General features: G+C 45.4%; 1 protein-coding gene across 8 annotated transcripts in view; it reads left to right on the top strand.

Annotated features, from left to right (window-relative positions):
- NEK11 (NIMA related kinase 11) overlaps positions 1-24,026 on the top strand; it is a 167,475-nt gene that overhangs the window by 130,052 nt on the left and 13,397 nt on the right. For 4 of the 8 annotated variants that reach the window (XM_036332642.1, XM_036332643.1, XM_036332639.1 and 1 more), the window contains one exon: positions 3,896-3,992. The exons of 1 other annotated variant lie outside the window; for it this stretch is intronic. In XM_036332642.1, coding sequence (XP_036188535.1) covers positions 3,896-3,992 — 97 coding nt within the window. Of the gene's footprint in view, positions 1-3,895; positions 3,994-4,084; positions 4,460-24,026 lie in introns of those variants that run through there. 3 more of the 8 variants (XM_036332640.1, XR_004971563.1, XR_004971564.1) reach the window with 3 other exon arrangements.

Genomic DNA, 24,026 nt, shown 5'->3' with positions numbered 1-24,026 from the left:
AGTGTCTGCAGGGATCCCTGAGTAAGCAGTGTCCCAGGTGCTTCAGTGAGGTCGTGTTTGCCAGAATCCCCCGCAGGCCCTGCCTCAGCGCTTTCGTACCACATGCTAGGATGCTTGCTTAGCAAGGAGGGCAACACGGGTGTTTACCATCAAGGTCATTTGTTCAGCATCTGAAATGAATAGAGGGAAATTTTGGAGGAAATGAGAGAACCTCTCTCTGCTAGTGAAATGTCAGAGTCATCAAGCTGTTACTCCTTCAGGGAAGATAGCTCTGCTGTGAGAGACCTTAGGAGTAGGAGGGATCCTGACAGCGTTACTGTTATGAGCTGTGCTCTGTGTTTTTAAGAAACACAATTTCTAGTTGCTTAATGTCTTTTCACATCATTTTGTTTTCATCTCATTGTCTAAACATCCCCATTGGGTAGTATCAAGTATAGTAATCCTCATCAGCCTATAATTCACAGGTGGGGGAAGAGAGTTCAGGATGGTTTTGCCTGATGTCTTGTGATGCCTGTAGCATTTCTTGCTGGTCCCAGCCATTTGCCTCTTAACATTTGGTCCCTTTGCCTGCTCTTTATCTTTGTCAGTGTAAGTGTTGCCTCCCAAATAAATTGTATCCCCCTGGAAGTCCAGGGATATGTTTATGCCAGATTATAGAATGTTTGAATTGAGAGAGGGTCTTCAGTCTAATGAAACCATTTAAATATAAAATGAGGAAGCTGAGGCCCAGGGAAGTGACCCGAGGGCCATGTAGCTGGTGAGAGTTGGAAGTAAAACAATAACTGTGGTTCCCTAACTTTAAAGCTAGTACTTTTTCCACAGACTTCGCTTTACGTCTTTATATTCCCCATACCTAGCATTGTATCTTTTTAAACAAAGTAAATGTTTTTATTGATTTTTTTTAGAGAGAGAGAAAGAGAGAGATACAGAGACAGAGACAGGCATAGAGAAACATCGATGTGAGAGAGAAACATCGATCAGTTGCCTCCTGTATACAACCTGACCTGGGACCAAACCTGCAACCTGGGCGTGTGTTTGACCAGGAATCAAACCAGTGACTTTTGGTGCATGGGGGGGACTCTCAACCAGCTGAGCCACATCAGCCCAGGCCCTAGCATTGTATCTAATGTATATGTGCTCAGTAGTACTCCAGGCGATTATCTAGATAGAGATCCTGTCTACCTCTCAAGGTGTGAAGGGGTCATTGCTAGGAGTGAAAGAAACCAATCATGGTACTGCTGTCTTAAAGTGAGGGTATAACTAGTGATATACCAGGAAGGGCAGGTTATTTATGTAAATAGCTGTATTGTGCCCTCTGCAAAGTTTATACCTGTTGATCCAGTAATTCCACATCTAAGGATCTAGATCAGCTGTGGGCAAACTTCGGCCTGCGGGCCGGATCCGGCCCATTTGAAATGAATAAAACTAAGAAAAAAAAAAGACCGTACCCTTTTATGTAATGATGTTTACTTTGAATTTGTATTAGTTCACACAAACACTCCATCCATGCTTTTGTTCCGGCCCTCCGGTCCAGTTTAAGAACCCATTGTGGCCCTCGAGTCAAAAAGTTTGCCCACCCCTGATCTAAATAGAGGACAGGTCAGAGATTCTGACAATGAGCCGGGGGTGGGGGAAAATATTCATCTCAATATCTATGAAAGCAAGAAGTTCAAAGTGGGATGCATGATCCCAGGAGGGTATACAAAAGAAGAATGTATGTGCAAATATTGGAATTTGCATTTGACTGATTACATTTTTTTAAATCTAAGAAATATATGTATAAACTAGGAGCCCAGTGCACGAATTCGTGCACCTTGAAAGGAACTGTGGGCCACAAGGTTGCGATGGGCACAGGGGCGGGTCTCGGCTCATCCTCTGCACCCCCGCCTGACCCTTCCCACCGCAGCCCCTGGTCCCCGGTCTGCTGGCAGCCCCATTCCTGCTGCCCCTGTTCCCACGTGCTGACAGCACTGGCCCTGCTTGCACCTGCTGATGGCGCGGAACGATTGGTGCCACGCCAGCAGTGGGTGCAAGTGGCGGCTGCCTGCCCTGATCTGCCCCTCAAGAACAGGGGGAGGTGGAGAAGCCCTGAAGGGGCGATTGGGGCCCACAGCCACCGCTCGTACCTGCTGGGGGCGCTGGCAGTGGGCGCAAGCGGGGCCAGTGCTGGCAGCAGGTGCAAGCACCAGGCAGGACCATGGCGCATGGGAGCAAAGAATTTTCAGTAACCACCAGAGTCTTGCCTCCATGACAGTGGCTAGCACCCCGCCTTGGTCTGGCGCCCCTGCTCACCTGCTCCACCATCCCGCCGCAGCCAACACCCGCCATGTTCCGTGCTTTGCTACCTGCTGCTGACACCCACCATGTTCCACGCACACCCCTTGTGGTCAGCGCACATCATAGCAACCAGTTGTTCGGTTGTTCAGTTGTTCCACCATTCAGTCTATTTGCATATTAGGGTTTTTTATATATAAATTAAATTTATATTAAATATATAAAGCTAATAATTTATAATTAAATGTATAATGTGTTAATAAATTTATAAATTTAAGCATAAATTTTAAAAATGAACAGCATGTAGAGTTGTCCCTTGGTTAGAGAAAGTGTGGGTGTGCACTGGCCACTTATTACAGCAGTGAATGAGATAGAATTGGTTCCTGCCTTCATGGAACTTACAGTCTGGTGGGAGAGAGAGAAAAATCAATAGTAATTGTATCATTGCAGGGTGAACAGTACTGTTATTGGTGCTATGCAAGTACAAGGGAGGACCAACTACCCCAGCCTCGGGGAACCAAGGAGGACTTCTTGAAGGAAGTTACATCCAATAATTATATTGCATTACATTGCAGTATACTTTATTTTATTACATAGCATCAGATAGGTAGGTAGGTAGGTAGGTAGGTAGATAGATGATAGCTTTACTAATATGTAAAATGGGTTTTGGCTCTCACACTTCCCTGTATGGTCTGTTGAGAAAAGAGCAGGAACTTCACAACGTGGGTCCCTTCTCTGACATAGCAACTACATGGATGATATCATGTATAAATGAAGATTACGGTATTCAAAGTTACTTCCTAATGGGGGTCTGAGGCGTCTTGTGGGAGATCTAAGGAACACAGAGGGAGGCCTCTGCCCCCAGCCCCAGGGAAGGCCCAGACACAAGGCCAGCTCTGGGTTACCCTGAGCCCGGGCTGAGAGGCCGGCTCTAGCTGCTCCGTGGAAAGTAGTGTTGTTTCCGTTGGTGACAGTTTCTTTCCCTTCGGTTCCACCACTTTCTGTGCGAGCCTCCAGGGCATCTCTGTCAAAGCTGGGGCTTGCCCTGCAGGCTTGGTAACACCGCAGCCTTCACTGACAGCTCTACCTCCCCAACCCAGCCTGGGCCTTCTGCTCCATTCTGCTGAAGTTCAAGGCTGCAGATGACCAGGTCGGCATCTTGCTTTCCACTGCAAAGAGCTAATGCTCCGGTGTAGAATTGAGTTCAAGGGAAAATGAAGTTTGTCAGAGGAAATTCCTCAGGCGTCAGAAGCCAACAGCCACACCTTCTGAAGGAAGCTGGCCTAAGGCTCCCCGAGCACGACTGCTTTTCCATCCCTGCGTTTCTGCCTGCGTTTTCCAGTCTGAAAAGCCCGTCTTCTAAACAGTCGTGTTCTGTTTAAATAATCCTTCTTGAGAGCAGCGTGGTCCCGGAAGTCCTCATGCACATTAAGAGTGTAAATAATCTTGTCATTTGGAATAAACCTCCTTAATGTGCATGGCATCACCGACTTCCTCTCTAATTAGTGTGGCACTACCTTTGGCGAAGGTGGATTGGCCTCTGCTTTCTGTTGCCCTTGAATGTTGCCTTGAGGATGCTGGGCGCTGATGAAGTCAGTAAGGGCTGTGCATTGATTTTCAGACACAAGGACAGTCACCGGCGCAGTTCCAGACGTGTCCCCCGGACCAACAATTTTCAGCAGCGCGAAGGCCGGGACCGAGATGCAACGCATGAGGGAGTAAGTAGGGTGCTGCCTGAGCCCTGGGACAGGGCAGCGTTAGGACCTCTTGACAAACAGTGTGATCCCATCATGCCATGCTTTTCTAGCAGCTATGTTTTCCGAGATGCAACAGTGAATACAGTTGCGCAAGTTCGGTTGAAAGGCCTGAATCTGCATTGAAGGCACCTGCTGTGGTTTGAATGTGTCCCCCCAAAATCCAGATGTTGTAATCCTAACCCCCATTGGTAGGTGGGGCCTTTGGGAGGTGCTTAACCTGTGAGGGCGGAGCCCTCAAGCATGGGATTAGTGTTATAAAAGAGGCCCCACAGAGTGCCCGAGCCCCTTCCACCACGGAGGACACAGAGGGAAGGCAGCAGCTATGAGCCAGGACGAGGGCCTTCACCAGAAGGTGGCCCCACTGGGCCTAATCTTGGACTTCCCAGGCTCCAGACATGTGAGTTGTAAATTTCTGTTGTTTATGAGCTACCCAGTGTGGTGTGTGGTGATATCAGCCCCCAAAAACTAAGACAGCATCTGTTAGAGCAGTGATGGCGAACCTACGACACACATGTCAGAGGTGACACGCGAACTTATTTTTTTGGTTGATTTTTCTTTGTTAAAGGGCATTTAAATATATAAAATAAATATCAAAAATATAAGTCTTTGTTTTACTATGGTTGCAAATATCAAAAAATTTCTCTATGTGACACGGCACCAGAGTTAAGTTAGGGTTTTTCGAAATGCTGACACGCGGAGCTCAAAAGGTTCACCATCACTGTGTTAGAGACTTCTTGGCAAAGAAGCGACACCCCGTCTCCTAGTCTAACTTCCCCTGCACATACAGCTCAGTGTCTAGATCAGGGGTTGGCGAGTCCTCTCTGTACAGGGCTGGACTGCCAGTATTGTCTGCTCTGAGGGCCGTATGGTTTTAGTCACAACTACTCGACTGCTGTGTAACACAAGAGCAGCCATAGACAATATGCGAATAAATAGGTCTGGCTGTGCTTCAGTAAAACATGATTTTCAGACAGAATTTTGAATTTCATATAAGTTTCAAGTATCACAAAATATTCTTCTTTTGATTTTTTTCCCCCACCATTTAAAAATAATATGTGGCGACGGAAGGAGAGGTGACTGTGGGTGGTGAACACACAATGCAATATACAGATGATGTATTATAGAACTGTACACCTGAAACCTATATAATTTTATTAACCAATGTCACCCCAATAAATTTAATACAATTTTTAAAATAAGTTAAATAAATAAATAAATAAAAATAGGAAAACAATTCCTAGCTCACAAGATGTGCAAAAATAGGTGGCCGTCCAGGTTTGTCCTGTGGGCTGTGTTGTCTGCAGACCCCTCCTACACATGTTCCAACTCAGACACGTCTCTCTAAAATCTACTTCTCATATTGGTGCTGGTTGAATAGTGAAGGAATTTTGGCAAAAGTTATTTTTCAGTCGATTTGCATTTATATTGCAGTATAGTGCAACATCATCTAAGCTAAAGTTTGAAGGGAAAAAAAGAGAGAGAGAGAGAGAGAGAGAGAGAGAGAGAAGTGCTGAAAGTTATTTTCAAACCTAAAGCTGGTAATGTAGTGAGATGCTTATTGTCTTCAAGTTCTTCCTATACCTGAGTGGGCATGTACTAGCATAGCTACCATGGCAACAAGCAGTTCCCAGGAACTGGAAGTGAGGGAGTTTAGACCAAACTCTCCCACCTCTGCCTACTTACACTGCTCCTTGCTAGAAGTTTATGGAGAAGGCTTTGCTAATTTTTCAGTTGGTAACCTTCAAAGAGAAGTGACTTTTATTTCACCCTTAAAATTTAATAATATAATATTGTCAGGTTTTTTTAATCTAAGAATATTATTTTTGCAAAGTGTGCAACATCCTATTTCCTGGCATGTTATGAAATGCTTTAAATAATTCACATGAAAGTGGCTTTGCCAAAGCAAATGACCAAGATGCATCCCAGGGATTTCATTCCTGGCATGCTGTTTTCTCCTTCTTGTCTGACTGACTTTGACCAACTATTACCCGACTCTTGTTTCCATGTGGATGGTGCAGTTTGGGCTACTCCCCTGTGGATGGCATTGTTCCTCTGGCAGAATCACCTGTCATCCCCTTACATTCCAGGACACAAAGCTCCAGTCCATTCCAGAACCAGAGAGAATTTTCACCTGCTCTTGGACATCTGCCCTAGGATGTCCACGAGACCTTTTAAACTGAACCCCTGATTTCCCTACCGAACCTGCTCCCGCCACAGCCATTTTACATAAGAAAGTTGGGATCTAGGTAAATAACAACCCTTCCAGCTCAGACACTGATGCCCCTGTGGCTTCATCATCTCCTACTGTGAGAGAACGAAGCTCTGTGAGTTAAGTTGGGAGCTATGTATGTGAAGGTGCTGCCACGTTCTTCAAGTTCTCCCAGCTGGGAGACCTGGGGCTCAGTGCCATTAATACGTGCGTGTCTGGCATAGCGTAGACCCCAGCGCAGTGGTCAGGAGGGAGGTGTGGGTGGGGGACAGTGACTGCTGGGATTTACATCCCCTGGACAAGTTATCCAGCCTCATTTTCCTGAGAGTGCTCTGCTGTAAAGTGGGGCTCATAATAGTTCCCACCTCATGGGGTTGTTGTGAGGATTAGTTGAAATCATGAATGTATGCAATGCACTTAGGGTAGCTCATGGCACACAGTAAGTGCTCGATAAATGATAACTTATAATAGACTCTCAATACACACGTGGTTGCTTCCTCTTGGAAAAAGCCCCCAAGCCTTGTATCTGAAGGTGTTGGCATGCGTGAGTCTGTTAGGTGATGTGTTAAACCCGGAGGCATCTGTGGGCGGAAGAAGCTGTCTGTGGAACGTTTACATAGCATTTTGTTTTCAGTATGCAAAAAGAAGTGCCAATTCTCTGGGAAAATTTCATAAAGTTGTTGAATATAAAAGCCAGCATTTCCCCTCGTTCAACACTTGGCTTCCTGTCCTGGCCCCTTCTTATTCTGCTGGGAAACCACTCCACAGACTCACTCCCCCACTGGTGCACAGACAGCCCCCTGCAGTGGTTAGGTGGCGCCACGCAAAGTCCTTGGAATGTCAGCAGAATCACAAGGAATCAACATTGACTTCCTTTCTGGCGGAGTAATTTCCATGTACATTTGAAGAGAAGTTGCTGTTCATGGATGGATGGATGGATGGATGGATGGATGGATGGAATGATGGATGGATGGATGGATGGATGGATGGATGGATGGATGGGCCTCTGTGTTTTTATGGGACTCAAAGTCTCTACCTTCAGGGCAGAGTTTTCTGTTGTAAAGAGCTTTGTTTACCGCCTTGAACCGGAGTTGATTCCAGGCCTGGCTCCAGGCTTTCACTGGAAGCCAAAGAGGTGAACTGTGGAATGACAGCTGCTCAGCTTTCAGCTCTGATAGTGACACACTGTTGCCAAGGGACCGTCCTTTCATTTGCACCGGCCAACTCAATGTATCGTGTCATGAGGGCTTGTTCAATCTGAATGAGTAATTCTCATCTTATATATCAGTGATCTCTCTCATGTTCGTGGCCTTGCTGCTTGAAGTGTGGTCCACAGACCAGCAACATTGATACAACCTGGAAGCTTGTGAGAAATGCAGACTCCCTGGCCCCACCTCTCCCAAATCAGAATGTGTAGTTTAATAAACTTTCTGAAGATTCATGAACACATTCAAGTTTGAGAAGCACTGACGAAAGAGGACTTCAACCCTGGGAGGAGTTTGTTACCAGAGTGTGAGTTGGAGTCGATCTTTTTTAAAAACAAATAAATTGATCGCAGTAACATTGATCAGAAACATTTGAATCAACCTGAATAAAAGCCAAATACCATATAAACATATGCTTATGTTTTTGAGGCCTTAATTTTTTGGACTTTTTAACTCACTTGTTTTTCGTTTATTTTATTAAGGAGGATATAATTTATATCTAGTAAAACTCACTCTTTTTAGTATATAGTTCTATGAATTTGGACAAATACATCACTCTTACATATAAAATTCACTCTTTTAGTATAGGGTTCTATCATTTTTGATAAATGCATGTAGTCACATAACCACCACCACAATCAAGCTTATAGAACAGTTTTCTCATCTCCAAACATTCCCTCAAGCTCCCCCTTCATAGTTCATCTCTCCTGTCACACCTGCCCTGGTGGACGTTGATCTCTTTCCTGTCCTGCTAGTGTTGCCCTTTTCCAGAATACCATGCAAGTGGACTCATCCCTTAGCATCACAGGCCGCATTGTAACTGGACAGTAGTTGTGGATATGGATCTAGGCCTGTGAATAGTCGTGTTAGAGCCTCGCAAAGCCGAGCTCCTGTATTCCCACACGAGGAGAATAGTCACAAGGAGGCCAGACACTTCACAAGCAGTTGTTCCGAAGGCCTCTGGACCCACGAAGCTATGAGAGCAACTTCCTACCTAGGGAATTCTGAGGCTGGATTTCCAACTCCCCTTTCAGGGACTCGTCAGGGTTACTCAGTCGCCCAGAGTCCTTAGTGCCTGGGAATAAGGGGCAGGGGTGGCCTCCACCGTTTTGCTCAGTGGGACAGGTTCTAGGGAAGGGATCTGCTCACTAAGCCACAGCCTGAGAATGGGAGGCCATGGAGAAGGCCTGAGGGTCCGGGGAGCTGCTGGGCCCGTTTCTCCAGTTGGCTGCTGCCCTGGAAAACACCTGGGCCCTAAGAAATGCTCATAATGATGAGGGATTCGACCCCTTTGTGGGGCCACAACTCTAAATCACCCCTGCATTGCCAACTCATGCAGGAGGCCAGAAAACACACAGTATTTGACAGCATAGATGTGTGTCTTCCCTGTGGCACACAGATCCAGGGCTTCTTGAAGTTGTCCCATAGTTCATTGATGCCTTGGTTATTTTTTAGGCCTACCCCTGTTTCTTTATTTTGGATAATTTCTATTACTATGTCTTCATTTAAACTAATCTTTTCTTCAGCGATATCTAATGTGCTGTTAATCCCATTCAGTATATTTTTTATCTCAGATTTTGTAGTTTTCCTCTCTAGAAGTTTTGAGTCTTTCTTCTCTCTCCCAAGTTTCTGCTTAACATGTTCAGTCTTTCCTTCAGCTATAATAATTTCAATGTCCTTATCTGCTGGCTCTAACATCTGTGCCATTTCTGGCTTGGCTTCAGTTTCTTTTTCTCCTTATTATAGGTCATATTTTCCTACTTCTTGGTATGCCTGGTACTCTTTGATTGAATGTCAAACACTGTGAATTTTACCTTGTTGGGTGCTGGGTATTTCTGTATTGCAAGAAATTGTCTTAAGCTTTGTTTTAGGATTCAGTTCAATTACTTGAAAACAGTTTGATACTTTTGGGTCTTACTTTTAGCTTTGTTTTGTGGGATCCGGGCAGCAATTAAACTATGGCTGACAGTTGCCTCCTATTGAGGCAGAACCCTTCCGTGTATTCTTCCCCATGGCCAGTGAATTATCAGACCTAATAGTAAATGTTAGTCACGTGGCTGAAAAGGCACTGTTTCTGCGCTCGGAGAGCTCCAGGGGCTGGCCTCTCCAGCCCGGGCACATGGATTTTCCTCCCCCTCGGTAATTTCCTCACAAGCCTGCGCTGATCTATACTTGCTGAGTCATTACTATCTGTATGGGCATACTGAGGCTTATTTGTTTTAAAATGTAAACAGCCACTTTTGTTTTATTACATTTGTTTCTTAATTATGTAGAGTGTTTCCAGGAGCCCAAAGTTAAATCTATAAAAAGACATTTTAAAGAGGACCACCTTCTGTCTGGATCCTTTACCCTATTCTCTACCTTGCCCAAAAAGGAATATTATTTTTAAATTTTATGGCTCATGCTTTCATTTTTAAAATACATTTCAAATACACGCACGCGCGCGCACACACACACACACACACACACACACACACACACAAATGCACCTTCCCTCTCACTTCTTAAGAAATTGGTAGCATATCATATAAACTTTTGTCAGCTTCACTTAGCAACATATCCTAAAGATGACTTAGTAATATCTAGCAATATACTACATTCCTCTTTTATAGCTCCCAAGCTCTTAGTGTGGATGTGCCATTGTTTATTCAGTCTGTTCCCTAGGTGGACATATGGGCTTTTCTAGTCTTTAGCTATTAGGATAGTACTATAATGAATAGTAGCCAGCTCTTTTTTATTGCCAGTTTGTCTTTGAAGTACATTTCTAGGTGTGGGATTGCTTGATTGAGGGATAAATGCATGTAGGGAACATTCATGCATATAGGTATTTCCAAATGCCATTTGCATCCCCACCAGCAATGTGAGAGTTTCTTCAGTTTTCTACAGAGGATTGCATTTTATGTTTTATGTTATCTCTATCTTTCTGTCTGTCTGACTGTCTATCTATCTATCTACCTCCTCTATAAATGTAGTCTTACTCTGTGGGGTCATTTTACTTGCTTTGGTATGTATATATTTTTTAATTTAGGAAGCCGTATTTGCATCTCTCTCAGCAAACACACTTGAGAGTCAAGGAGACAAAACGAACCAAAGCCTAGATTTTCTGTGGGAGGGAAGAAGCCACTTTGGCCTCAGGTTTCAGCTGAGATTTCCAACACAGTTTACCAGAAACATTGCTCGTTGGCAGTCAAATGATGTTATTTGCACAGGTTAATACAAAGTGATCCTTTCTTTTTCCATCTAGCCAGTGACTTTTGTGTGAATTATCTTAATGAGGGGAAGGGGCTTATGGTGCATTAAATATCCACCATGTAGCGAGGGGCGGGGGTGGTCACCCTTGCAGGGCCGCCGATTTGGTGTCATCAGTTAGATGATTAACGCCTGGAGACCAGCCGTCCGTGTGGTGACGTGCGGCATCGCGCCCAGTGGCATTGAAGCTCCTGCGAGTAGGCATTTGGCATACAGTCTTTATCGAGGGGGAGGAGACGAGGCGGTTCGCATGCGGCTGGCTGGTGCTCAGTCATGTCTAGTGGGCTGCATGCCCCTCCCGCGGCTCAAAACTGGCCCCTGTATTTGTGTGGGTCCTAGAGACCCATCATGGCCAGATGGCACTGATCTTGCGTCAGCTGCCGTGACTACAGAGACTTCCTGAGTGCTGCAGAGGCTGTGGGCTGCTGGCAGCTTCCTGTTGACCTCCCACGTCAGCTGTTTGGAAAGGTCTTGCCAAGGTCAGGGCACAGCCCTGGCCGAGTGCTGTGGTGTGGGCAGAAGTCAACTATTTAGAGGCTGCGGGAGGCACCAGGAGGCTCTCGGCGTCACGCTGAGGCGAAATGTAGTGGTTGGCTCAGCCTCAGGTAGATGGCTCACAAGCTCCTGCAGTTTTTTCTTCCACTTTCAATTAGAGCAGTGGTTCTCAACCCTCCTAATGCCGCGACCCTTTAATACAGTTCCTCATGCTGTGGTGACCCCCAGCCATAAAATTATTTTTGTTGCTACTTTATAACTGTAATTTTGCTACTGTTATGAATCGTAATGTAAATATCTGATATGCAGGATGTATTTTCATTGCTACAAATTGAACATAATCGAAGCATAGTGATTAATCACAAAAACAATATGTAATTATATATGTGTTTTCCGATGGTCTTAGGCGACCCCTGTGAAAGGGTCATTCGACCCCCAAAGGGGTCGCGACCCACAGGTTGAGAACCGCTGAATTATATGAAAACCTGGTCTGAGGAAGGTCCAACTGAAGATGAGAAACCCGTGACCTTGATCATCCTTCTCATTAACCCGACATATAGCTCATGGCATAGTAGCAGTCATTATAAAAGTGACTGGAGTGTTGAGCTGCAAATGTTTCCAAGATGGAACGGCATGAGTTTCCTGATAGTATCAGCTCAGGTTCTGAACTGGACGAAACCCATAGCAATGTTTGTGGGGAGGGAAGCGTGCTCTCAGTGCACCCATCCTCTGTACCAGGGGGCGCGCTAAACCAGACCCCTCTCAACATACCCATGAGGTGCGCAAGGTTCCCCATTTTATGAGGAAAGAGGCTGTATTTCAGGAGGTGAAGGAACTTTGCCTCCGCCACACAGCTAGTAAGAGGCAAGACTGTTTCAATGAGAAGTCTGTGTTTTTAAAAAATATATTTTTAATTGATTTCAGAGAGGGAGAGAGAGATAGAAACATCAATGATGAGAGAGAATCACTGATCAGCTGCCTCCTGAATGCCCCCTACTGGGGATCAAGCCCACAACCTGGGCATGTGCCCTTGACCAGAATCGAACCTGGGACCCTTCAGTCCGCAGGCCGACGCTCTATCCACTAAGCCAAACCAGAGAAGTCTGGTTGATTCTGACAGTGCTGGTAACCATTGGCAAGGTGGGATGGCGACAGTGGGAGCTGCGAGGCACCAAAGCCTGGCCTTCCAGGGGCCTGACTTCATGCTCTGGAATCTACTTGTTCTCACTTGTAGTCAAAAGTACGTGCCAGCCCACGTGAAAGGTGCAAAGTCTGTGACACAAAAAGGCTAACTAAGTAAAACACCCAAGGCCAACGCCAGCATCCAGGCTGGGTCTGCGGCTCTCAAGTGTTATGCCTTTTTATATGCTTTTCTGAGTTGCTGGGTATTTGATATCTGAATTTCGACAGCACCTCATTCTCTGAGCCAGGCTTCTCCTTTCAAATATATATATTCAATACAAATGACTTGCTATTTCAGGATTTCCAAGTGCTATGTGAATAAAGCTCATTCTGCCTCGCTGATTGAAATAACCCTTCAGAGGAGACACAGATGAAGTGCTGGTTCTTTCCTCCTCCACTTTCTAAATCTCATTGAAAAGGTGTTAGTTATGCCTCCGACATCCCATTTCTCTAACACAAGGTCAGCGTCAGGCAGCACTCCTGAGGGAACCGCTGATTGAAACCAGCATTTCAATTTCAAAACAACAACAGAGGCTTGGACGTAAGAAAGGCTTGGCGGCCAGCCAGCGAGGGCTCCTGCCCCAGCGCAGCGGTTCTAACTGTACATGTCACATTTAAGGGCCCTTCCACAAGCCAGTTGGATTTCTTGCTCAACTATCTCAGGTCTGCCATCAATTCACTGTGCTTTGCTTGCAAGTCTGTTAGGTGCAGGCCGGTAAGTGTTGTGAGACGCGTACCAAGGGAGACACCTTACACCCCAGGTAGGGAGATCGGACCCCTGACGTGTGATTCGAGAGATGGGGATGAGTGACACGTGCCGCGGAGGGGAGCCAGTGCCCGGAAGTTCAGAGGAGGAGCCTGTCTCTTCCAACGGGAAGGAGAGGTCCGTGCGTGGCTCAACTGGCGCCTTCTTCATCACATGGACCTGGGGTCTCTGCTTCCCTGGCTAGGGGTGATCAGACCCCTTTCTGTGAAGGTGAGGCTCAGCCCCAGCTTCCCCCATGTCAGCCAGCGTGGCTCTGCCCTCCATGTCCAGGGACTTGGGCTCAAGTGCTGAGTCCATGTCCTATTGCAGTTGACAGCCCTTCCCAAGACCTCTGCACACCCTGGGTGTTGTGCCTATCTCACCTCTGTCTGTGTTGTCTCCATTCTGCACCGTCTCGGCCTAGACCGGAAACTCCAACTTCTTTATCCATTTCCCCTAACACTCCTGCTACCTCAGTCACCTGTGAGTACACTGGACATTTTATTTTTTGCACATTTGGAAGCTGGTGATAAAGGCTTCATATCATGAATATCTAAGTGACTTCAAACTAATAACTAGGCTTCCCTGTTTTTACAAAATGCTCATGAGCCACCTGTTGCAGGTAGACTCGCTGCAAAGCCGGCTCTGAGATGATTTTCCTGCAGAATTTTCTGCAAGGGGGCAGACATGGGGAGAGGGGGACAGGAGATGCGCGGAAGCTGGGATGGTGCTACAGAGTTGTCCCAAGTGGGCTTGAGGGGCTGAGCCTGAGAGCCCCGAGTCCCCCAGCACCGGCCGCAGGAACGCAGGAAGGGCTGAGCCCTGGTGAGAGGGCCATTCCAGGGGGCTGCAGGCTGAGGGCTCTCTGCCAGGGGCACACCCAGCAGCTGGGGAATGAGACTTCAGTCCTGAAGGGGGAGTTTGGGGTGCAGCCTAAAGTCTACTACACCCCCTACGGGTCTTCTTCCCCAGCTTCGTCCCAGTTTTCTGGCATCTCTTGCTTCCTCCCTTTCTTAGCAAAATAAAATGTTCCCATGCGGGCTTCTCAGCTATTCTTCCCCTTCTTGGCCTTTTGCTCACATCTGTGCCCTCAGGCTCTCACCTTTCCCAAAAGTCTTCTCTACATGTTTTTTCTAATACGTGTGTGTGTGTGTGTGCGTGTGTGTGTGCGCGCCCGCCCGCCCGCTGAAGTTTAACACGTTTATGTCCCAATTTCATTTGCTCCACTTCGGTAGCAATGGGAGGCCTCAGAGGTAAATTGCTGTAATGAACAGAAGGTGGATTTTAGAATCTGAACTGTCTGGGTTTACAACTGGCTCTTTTTACTCTGTGGTCTTAGACAAGTCCCTTTGCCTCTCCACATCTGTTTCTTCCCCTGGAAAATGGGAAGTCATTAGCATAAGTATGAAATAGCACTGTATTTAGTACTAAGGGGACCCAGGAAATGCTAGATGCTTCCCTTCTCATATTCTTTCTTGACCCTTTTGATTGCCATCCTCCAGCCCCTGGCTTTGCCAGTTGGTGTCCAAGTGACCATGAAAATGCTTGTTCTGTTGTGTTTCTATACAAATTCGAAATCCTGCTTTCAAGCAAATGATCCTAAGGGGGCCCTTGTAGCTATTGTCAACTGCAAAACAGATGTCCAGGGTTGGGGAGTGGAGGCCACAGGGTGCAAGTTCAAGGGCTTTTGGGGCAACATTTACGTTCATGGTGCCAAGGTTTCTTCAGTCTTCCTAGTGTCTCCTGTTTCTTCTTCCTTGTTCATTTTTTCCCCTCTTTAGAACCATAAATAAAACGTTATGTCTTTGATTTCCATTAAGACTGTGCCTGATTTGTAGTAAACTTGTACTTTTCCCAGCTGGGGGCAATAGGCATTATTTTGAAACAATTAAGCATATTTATGATAAAATTATAATAATGAACACAGCTGTTCCTGTATTATTTTGAAACATTTACAATCTGTTCGGTGCTGAGAACACCACCAGGTACTGCAGGTTCAGCAGGAAGTCGTCTGTTCGTTGCTGTATCTGTTGAGTTTTGATTCTAATCGTTTTTAATTTGTCAAATTAGATGAGGAAAGCCAGCATGCCACCCGACCCTTTCCGTTCTCAGCTGCGGCATAAACAGCCACACCTGGGCCCCCAGCTCACGGGACCCTAGGAAGGCGCAGGCTCCCTCCGACCGTACAATAGGGAGACATTGTCAAATGAATAACCTAAACAAGTGTTATGTCATTTCTTGGTAAGGTAGGTCGAGTTAGGGAGTCTCCGCTGCTTTTCTTATACCCCCCGTGTGCATGAGGGGCACAGGTGGGCATGTGATCCTTGTGCCACCTGAGCATGGTCGGGAAACAGCCAGAAGCCCCTGAGTGGAGTAGGTACAGAACAATGGGCAAACCTTACAGCGGTTCTCAACCTGTGGGTCGCGACCACCGGAAAACACATACAGCATATCAGATATTTACATTACGATTCATAACAGTAGCAACATTACAGTTATGAAGTAGCAACGAAAATAATGTTATGGTTGAGGGGTCACCACAACATGAGGAACTGTATGAAAGGGTCGCGGCATTAGGAAGGTTGGGAACCACTGCCTTAGAAAGACTGGAAGAATGCCAGAGTCCTAGGGCTTCAGCTCCACTTGAAAGAGGGCGTGTTCTGTCTTCCTGTGCTGGTGGGAGCCAGGCTGGTCTTTTCTCCATAGGGGTGCATCCCTGGTGTTTCTCTGTCCACATTTCCTCCTCTAAAGACACCAGTCTGATTGGATTAGGGCCACGCTAAGAGCCTCATTTAAACTTAACCGCCTCTTTCATGGTCCTATCTCCCAATGGAGTGACGTTCAACATATGACTCGGTGGGGTACACAATTCAGTCCATAATAGCAAGTTCTTCATTACCTGAGGTGCAAGTACTTTCTAATGGCCTTTCCCCCGGTCCTGAGGGGGCAGGTGCGAGTCTCTGGAAGGCACTTCCATGTCTCAAGACGGTGCCATAAAATGGTGCCCAAAGGACCTCTGACTGGGACAGAGGGGACAGAGGGAATTTCCTGAGCTGTGGTTAGCAAGCTTGTTTGCTCTGTGTTGTTTGGACAGGGAGCATGGCAAGCCTGACTCCCTCCCGATGTTCCTTCACGCTGTGCCTAGACCCAGGCTCTAGGTGGCGCAGTTGCCCACCTGCCAGCAGCACCTCAGAGCTGGCTACTCTTTGTCCAAGGACTTGAAAACCCAGTTCCCAGCTGATGCACGTGAATAGCATACTTGTTGGTCAGAGATTGCCTCTAACACCGGAGAGAAATGCATTTACTCTATTTTTATGTCAAATGCAATATTAATTGAATAATATGTAGAGGAAATGAAGACCAGAGAGAAAGCGAGGACATCAGTGTGCGAACATAGTTGCTGTGGCTGAGTGTTTAGTTTGGCTCTGAGCTTCCAGGAAGCCAAGTCAACAAAGGGAAATGTGATTCGATTCCTAAGACTCATTATCAAGACGTGAACGTGTTACCGGGTCCTCGAGGAAGACAGCTTCTCACGGTGTTTTATGTAGAGCATGTGGAGAGAAGTCACAGCCTCGACAATAGTTTTCAGGAGATGCAGATGTGAATTTTCTGTAGGTGATTTCTTTGGGGATAAAAAGCTGTTCTATGATGAACTAAGCAACATCATTTCCCAGGGGTCTAACTCTTAAGTAAAACTTGGAATAACTAGAGAATTTACCATCTGTTGATTTTAATTAGAATTAAATGTTTGCTTTTTGTTTTTAAAATTAAAAGCATGTGACCCTTGAAGAAGGGGTAAGAACAAAACTGAAGGCAGATTTTGATTTAAATTCTCTGAGGAATAAATGACAGGGATGCCCTGGACTGGTTTGATGAGCTTGTTTTCCTGCTGCCATGCATTAATTAACTCACAGTGTTTTGACTTCCTATTTTTATGGCCAACTCCTAATCAAGGAGTGTTGAGTACAATCACTGTTAAAGTCATACTGAGACGAGATCAGGCATGTTCAGGGGGCATGGAGGGACCTAGAGAGCATTATGCTAACTGAAATAAGCCAGTCAGAGAAAGACAAGTACCATATGATTTCACTCATATGTGGAATTTAATGAACAAACTGAACAAACAAGCAAAATGGAGACAGACTCATAGATAGAGGGTAGGCAGACAGCTCGGCTCGGAGGGTGAGTGATGTTGCGGGGGTGGAGGAATTGAGCAAAAAAAAGAGAACTCATGGACACGGACTACAGTATGGTGATTGTGGGGGGTAGGGCTAAATGGGGAGATAAATGATGATGGGGAAAAATAAATTAAAATAAAGGGGGGAAAAGATATGCTAAGAAAAGCAGGACACACAATACTATCCCTTAGAAACTCAATGGGGAACCTCATTAGCCTTTGGTCTGGGATTGGTTTGCCCAAGTTCAGGTGGTAGAAGCTTATCTGTAAAGCCTATTATTGTAAAGAATATAATGAAGCATGGAGAGGTTTCTTAGCTCAGGGCTATCCAAAATTATCTCAAGGATTTGTAGAGTGTGATCAACTTTACCCCTCTGGAGTGTGAACGATTTCCAAATGCAGAATACAAAAACAAGTTCTGATGGCCCGATGCAAGGGGACAGAGGGCTAGAGAGTGAGCACAGTAGGGGTGATGAGCTGTCCAATCCGGTCCAGATTGTTGCTCTCCTTCTATGGTACACATTTTGCTGGTAGCCTTCTGCACTCTATTCTGGATGGGATGATCTCTCCTCTGTATCAGGCCCCTTTTATAATTTGCAAAAGGTCTTTCTATTTGCACCTGAGGATTCTGAGCATTCAGTTTAAGTGGGATCACCGTTGGCTGGCTTTTCTAACGTAGGCGCTCTGTAACATGCTAGGTGCTACTCAGTTCCCCCAGAAAGTGCCTAGGAGACCCAGGGGAGCAGGGATGCAGAACTTTGAGGAGGGGCCACCACTGATGCTGGCATCTGTCAGCTTGGAGGAGGGACTCTGGTGGTGGTACCCAGATTTTGGAGAAGAGAGTGCCAGCCACTGGTGCCAGTGCCTCTGAGGGGGAACAATGAGCTGGAGAAACCACAAACTGGATTCAGTTGCTGGTGGTGGCGGAAGCGATGTTGTCAGCATGACAGTCACTGGAATTGGAGGACAAGTCCCTTTTTTCTCCCACAGCTTTCCCCTCTCCCTGCAGCGCCCCCTATGGAAGGCACCTAGTAGGGAGCAGCTGGCAGAGCTAAATTATGGTCAGCAGACTCAAGGCCAGTGTCATGGACTGAGTGCAGAAGAGTGGGTTTGGAGCTGAGGAAATGGCTCAGTAACCTGGCACCATGTGCCAGCCCAGCGCACATCAAGGGCATTCTTGGAGCAGACCGTGCTTACATGCTTCCTGCTTCTCCATGAAACTTGAACAACTCCTCCAACATCTTTGGTAGAAAGTATTATATATATATAATATATATACATATATACATATGTATATATAATATATAATATATATTGATTTCAGAGAGGAAGGGAGAGGGAGTGAGAGATAGAAACATCAATGATGAGAGAGAATCATTAATTGGCTGCCTCCTGTCAGCCCCACACTGGGGATCCAGCTCACAACGCAGGCATTTGACCTCCTGGTTCATAGGTCGACGTTCAACCATTGAGCCACACTGTCTGGGCGGAAAAGAGTCTTGGCATTCTGTGGCCTTGGGACAGACTTCAAAGTTCCCATGTTTGTATTTTTTTTTAAGTCATCAACATAAAGGAGTAAAGCTCTTTATGGCTGTCTGTGTGCATATGTAAAGATAACTCAAAAAGCTGTTTGTTTTTTTTCATGCGCCAGCTAGACAGTAGTTTGATGGTTACAAACAGAGTTCAAACAGCCTGATTTTTTTAAAAAGGAGAGAAACATTATGCCTCTCTGATTTTCTACTCAAATATAACTTTCTAATGCAAATGAAGGCATGAATTAAGCATAAAAACAACCTAATTGCTAGTCATCATATTCTTAATGATCCCTAATTAGAGCAAAATTTAAAGAGAATACAAGCATCCTAAAACTGTTCTCATGTGTCCTTAATTTGTATCTGTCACTCATAAAGCAAACACCGCTTGTCCCCGCAGGCCTTAGAGAAACACACCGTTTTACTCACATTGAACCTTTTTCTCAAATGCAAACACCTTTCCTAGGTATAGACACAGAGGGTGCATTCAACAGCTTCATCAGGTGACAGTTCTTAAGACCTGTGCTATTCTGAGTCTTGTCCTTCTGATTATGTTTTGAAAAGGAGAATATACCTTAACTAGTTTTCCCAATGCTCCTATATTGAGTGTGTGTGTGTGTGTGTGTGTGTGTGTGTGTGTCCCCACTGGTATCATCATGTCTCTATTCTTAGGCAGAAACTAAGAGAAAATCTAGATGGCCCAGCTTGGATCAGAAAGGTGAAAAACAATCCTGTCCATTTCAGCTTGTGAAATATATATATTTTAGAGAGGGAGGAAAGGAGAGGGGGAGAGAGAGAGAGAAACATCGATGTGAGAGTGCAAGATTGGCTGCCTCCTGCACGTCCCCTACTAGGAATTGAACCTACAATCTGTCATGTGCCCTGACCCGGAATCAAACCAGCAACCTTTCAGGGCACAGGACAATGCCAAACCAAACTGAGCCACACTGGCCAGGGCCAGGTTGTGAATTTGTGGGTTTTTTGTTGACATTTCTACTTCCCTTCATTTACAAGGACTGATGGCAAGGAAATCACCTCACAGAATTAGGTATGACAACACCCTGGTTCCTAAACATTACATTAACAATGCAAACTTTGCTAGAATGTAACCATGTTCAGAAAACATTTCAGTGAAACTGGGAATGTTTAATTCTAAAGAAGCTGTGATGCTGTGAAGCCCAGACTGAAACTGCTTTCACGCTGGGCCTTCTGGGAAAAGGTCCCCATTTTGTTCTCCTAATATAGAGAATAATGAGGTGAGGCCTGTCACACCAGCTGCCGGGTGTTGGCACCCTGGGGACTGAGCCGAAGGCAGGCAATTGCCGCTTAAACCTGGACCATGTCAGCACCACCAGATATTACGTAAATCAAGGAAATGTTGGAGAACTGTATGTGACACCAGTTATTGCTAACTTTTGGAGATGGAGCAAAGGATATATGATCTGATTACAAGATAAGGGTTCCCTCCCACAAGAGTAGAAAGAATAAGCATAGGTTTGAATGTAGCGTTTGTTTGGTCCGGTGCTGTTGCCAGCCAGGCTGAGTCCCACGGGGGAAGCAGTGGTGACAGACCCACCAGCTCATTACTTTACCGCCTTGTAATGTTCCCAGGAGGCATTCTTGGCTCTAAGGAGCAATGCTCACAGCCCTCCCACTGGCTGGTAACACGCCTGCCGTTGCTTCTGGCAGTGGCTTTGTCAACTGAGTCCCGTTCCCCAAAGTGGGTTCCAGACCAGACGTATCAGCATCACCCGGAAACCCATTAGACATGCAGAATCTCAGGCCCAACCCAGACCGACCTCATCTGAATCTGCATTTTCAACAAGTTCCCAGGAGACTGCTGTGCCCATGCAGATTAGAAACACACATCCAAGCTGTCCTCCCCAGGATGTCCGACTGCCCTGTGCTGTAGGCCTCCAGGTATCCTCCACCCCATTCTGCTTCCGACTTTTCCCCACCTTTATCAAGATATAACTGACATGTGACATCATGTAAGTGGAAGGTGTACAGCGTTGATGTGGTACGGGTACGTATCGGTCCAGTTTCAGTCTATGTGCTTCTGGAGCCAGCACTCGTCCACGTTAAACCCATTTCCTGCTTCCTTCCAGTCCTCTAAATGCCACACAAATTCTTCCCTAGCCTTCATTTTAATCTCCCCTCTGTCTCTTCTGCCATTAGATAACAATAAGGTAGAAAGGAAGGAAAGGGGGAAGCGGGGAAAGAGAAGGAAGAAAAGAGAAAAGGAAGGAAGGTGTGAAGGAAGAAAAAGTGGGGAGGTAGGCAAGGATGGAGGGAGACCTATGGTACGATTGTGCCATAGTCATGTTCAAACACATACAAATATATCCCATTCACTGTTTCCATTTGAAAATAAAGCTGTTTACTTTCAGAAAGTGTTGAAAAGTGTTAATTGGTATAATGATTTGGAGGGCAATTTGGTAATGTCTTTTCAAATTTTTTAAATGAACATTCTCTTTGATCCAGCAATTGCAGAATTTATCCCACGGAAATACTTGCAAAGATGCCAAAAAATCTATATCAAAGCTATCTATTATCAGATTGTTTTAACAGCAAAAAAAGCTATAAATAGCCTAAAGCAGTGGTCAGCAAACTCATTAGTTAACAGTGCCAAATATCAACAGTACTTCTTCAAAACAGACTCACCCAGGCCAGAAACCGACTTCTGCACACGGGCCACGAAGTTTCAATCGCACTGTACACATGCCCCCACGTGGTATTTTATGGAAGAGCCACACTCAAGGGGCCAAAGAGCCGCATGTGGCTTGCGAGCCGCAGTTTGCCGACCACGGGCATAACGGTATCAATAAGAGTTCTGAAAAATCAACATATATCCTTGCAGTGGAATACTCTCCTGTCATTAAAGAGAATCGAGGAAGATCTCTGTGTGCTCATGTGATGAGCTCTCTAGACTACATACCTGAGAACAGGAAGGTACCAAGCAATAGGCATGACATGATCCCATTTGTGTCATTTTTTACTGTGTGTGTTTGTTTATGAAACAGAGTTAATAACTTACTGTATTTATGTCCAATGAGATATTCTTCAGCCATCATAAACATGATTTTGGCAGAATTTTGAATAATTTGGGACATTTTTATAATGTAATGCTAAGTTTAAAAGAAAACCAGGATATAGTGTCATGGCTTTCCTCCACCTTTCTTGAGCAGTTTCCTATGTTACTAAATTTTCCAAAAAAAAAATTTATTTCTCTGTAATATAACCTTGGGTTGTTTGCAATTTTTTCAACTCATATCTAATGTTGACATAAATATTTTGGACCTAATCTTGTTTTAAAATTTCAGGTTCTTTTCTAAGATAAATGTCTTAGATAATTGCTGGTTCATGGGATGTGACCCTTGATATTTATTTACAAATTTGTAATAGTTTCAATTTTCGTTATTGTGATTGGTTATTAAAAGTAATCATTTAAGCTGACCGGCATGGCTCAGTGATTGAGTGTCGACCTATGAACCAGGAAGTCATGGTTTGATTCCTGGTCAGGGCACATGCCCGGGTTGCAGGCTCAAGCCCCAGTGGGGAACATGCAGGAGGCAGCCGATTAATGATTCCCTCTCGTCACTGATGTTTCTATCTCTTTCCCTTTCCCCTCCTCTCTCAAATCAATTAAAAAATACTTTTAAAAGTAATAATTTATTCAAGAATATTTAAATTTGAGATGAAACAGACCTTAATGCCTACTATTCACCGCGTTCCTAGGAAGGCTCTAGGCACAGCATTACAAATAAGACACGGTTCCTACCTCGCTACTCGAAGTGTGGTCCCAGACCAGCACTTTTACAGATAGTTACACTGTGATGTGATTCGGGCTCTGGTAGAATTATGCCCAGGGAACCATGGGACACAGCATGCATTCAGTATAGCTGTGATAATTAACCAAGAACGGGACTCGATCCTATACTTGACTTGGACTCTTCCCCACCCACATCCTAACTAAAGAGCGGTGTTGACTTGATAATGGGAAACTCTCTTACTGCTCCTACCAGAGTTCAAGTATGAACTGCTCATGACTGGAGCAAGGAAGCAGAAAAGAAGCCCAGTTTGTGTGTCAGGGTCTAGAGCCATTTCTCTATTTCACGGGTTCAGAAGGTGATCAGCCTCCTTCAAGGACACATACATTCATCCTAAATCTGTAACTAAGCTCACCTTCGAGCACCCCATTTCTCCCTGGCTGCTTAGAATAGAAAGATGGCTGTCTGGGCTTCAAAAGTATTTGCCCCAACTTCCAAAAATACCTCCAAGGAGAAGAGGCAACCAGCCTCCACAAATAGCACTTTCAATTCTCTTAATATTTCTTAGGTCAAAAATTATCATCTAAAACATTCTAATTAGGATGACTAGATGAAATTGCCATTACTTTACCCTTTGTAACCTGTAAAAGTAGCAATGTCATGTGGTTCCAACTGAATTCTTCCTGTTTGTCTGCATGTGTATCCCAAGACTACCCATGTATTAGACGCACTCAAAACTCCATTCCACACCAAATGATTTCTGCAATATCTGTTCCAGGTACAACGCAAAGAGAAAAATTAACACAGGTTCATGCTTGGCTGTCACTTCCTAATCAAACCATCAGTAAGGTAAAATCAGAAATCGGTATTTCCCAAATTGGAGAGAAAGAGGTCCCCTGCAAAGAGACTTGTAGCTAATGCAGAATTAGGTGTCAGGAGCGAGCCTGGCCAAGCAGACCCATGAACTACCAAACAAACTTTGTAACCTCCACCCAGACAAGGCTGGGGTCCTCCTCTGACGACAGGCATCGTGCTGGGAATGTGTTGTGGATCCAAGATGCTCATTAGTACAAATCTGTGTACCAGGGGCCCAGGGAGAAGGAAAGAAGAGGGGGAGGGGCGGGAGAGAGGGGAAGCAGGAGCTCAAGCCAGAAATTGATGGAGGGCTCTATTTAAACTCATAAAGTAAACGGTAAATTGAGTCACTCGGGAGAGGGTGCTGGTGTGTGAAATGATGCCTCAGGGCTTGCAGAGCTGGCCTGATCCCATGGAAGCATCTAGATTCTCTGGCCAAAGCTAATTCACAGTTGTAAATGCTCTTCCGAGTCTTGCTATTCACGTCTCATCTGCAGCTCAGGCCAGTGTCTCTCAAACTGAGGTGCCTGTGAATCACTTTGGGTCCCGTGAAAAGCAGATTCTGAGAGTCTGCAT

The sequence above is a fragment of the Myotis myotis genome, unplaced genomic scaffold (assembly GCF_014108235.1).
Source record: "Myotis myotis isolate mMyoMyo1 unplaced genomic scaffold, mMyoMyo1.p scaffold_m19_p_13, whole genome shotgun sequence".
In the NCBI taxonomy this organism is placed as follows: domain Eukaryota; kingdom Metazoa; phylum Chordata; class Mammalia; order Chiroptera; family Vespertilionidae; genus Myotis; species Myotis myotis.
This window is presented reverse-complemented; position numbering and strand designations above follow the sequence as displayed.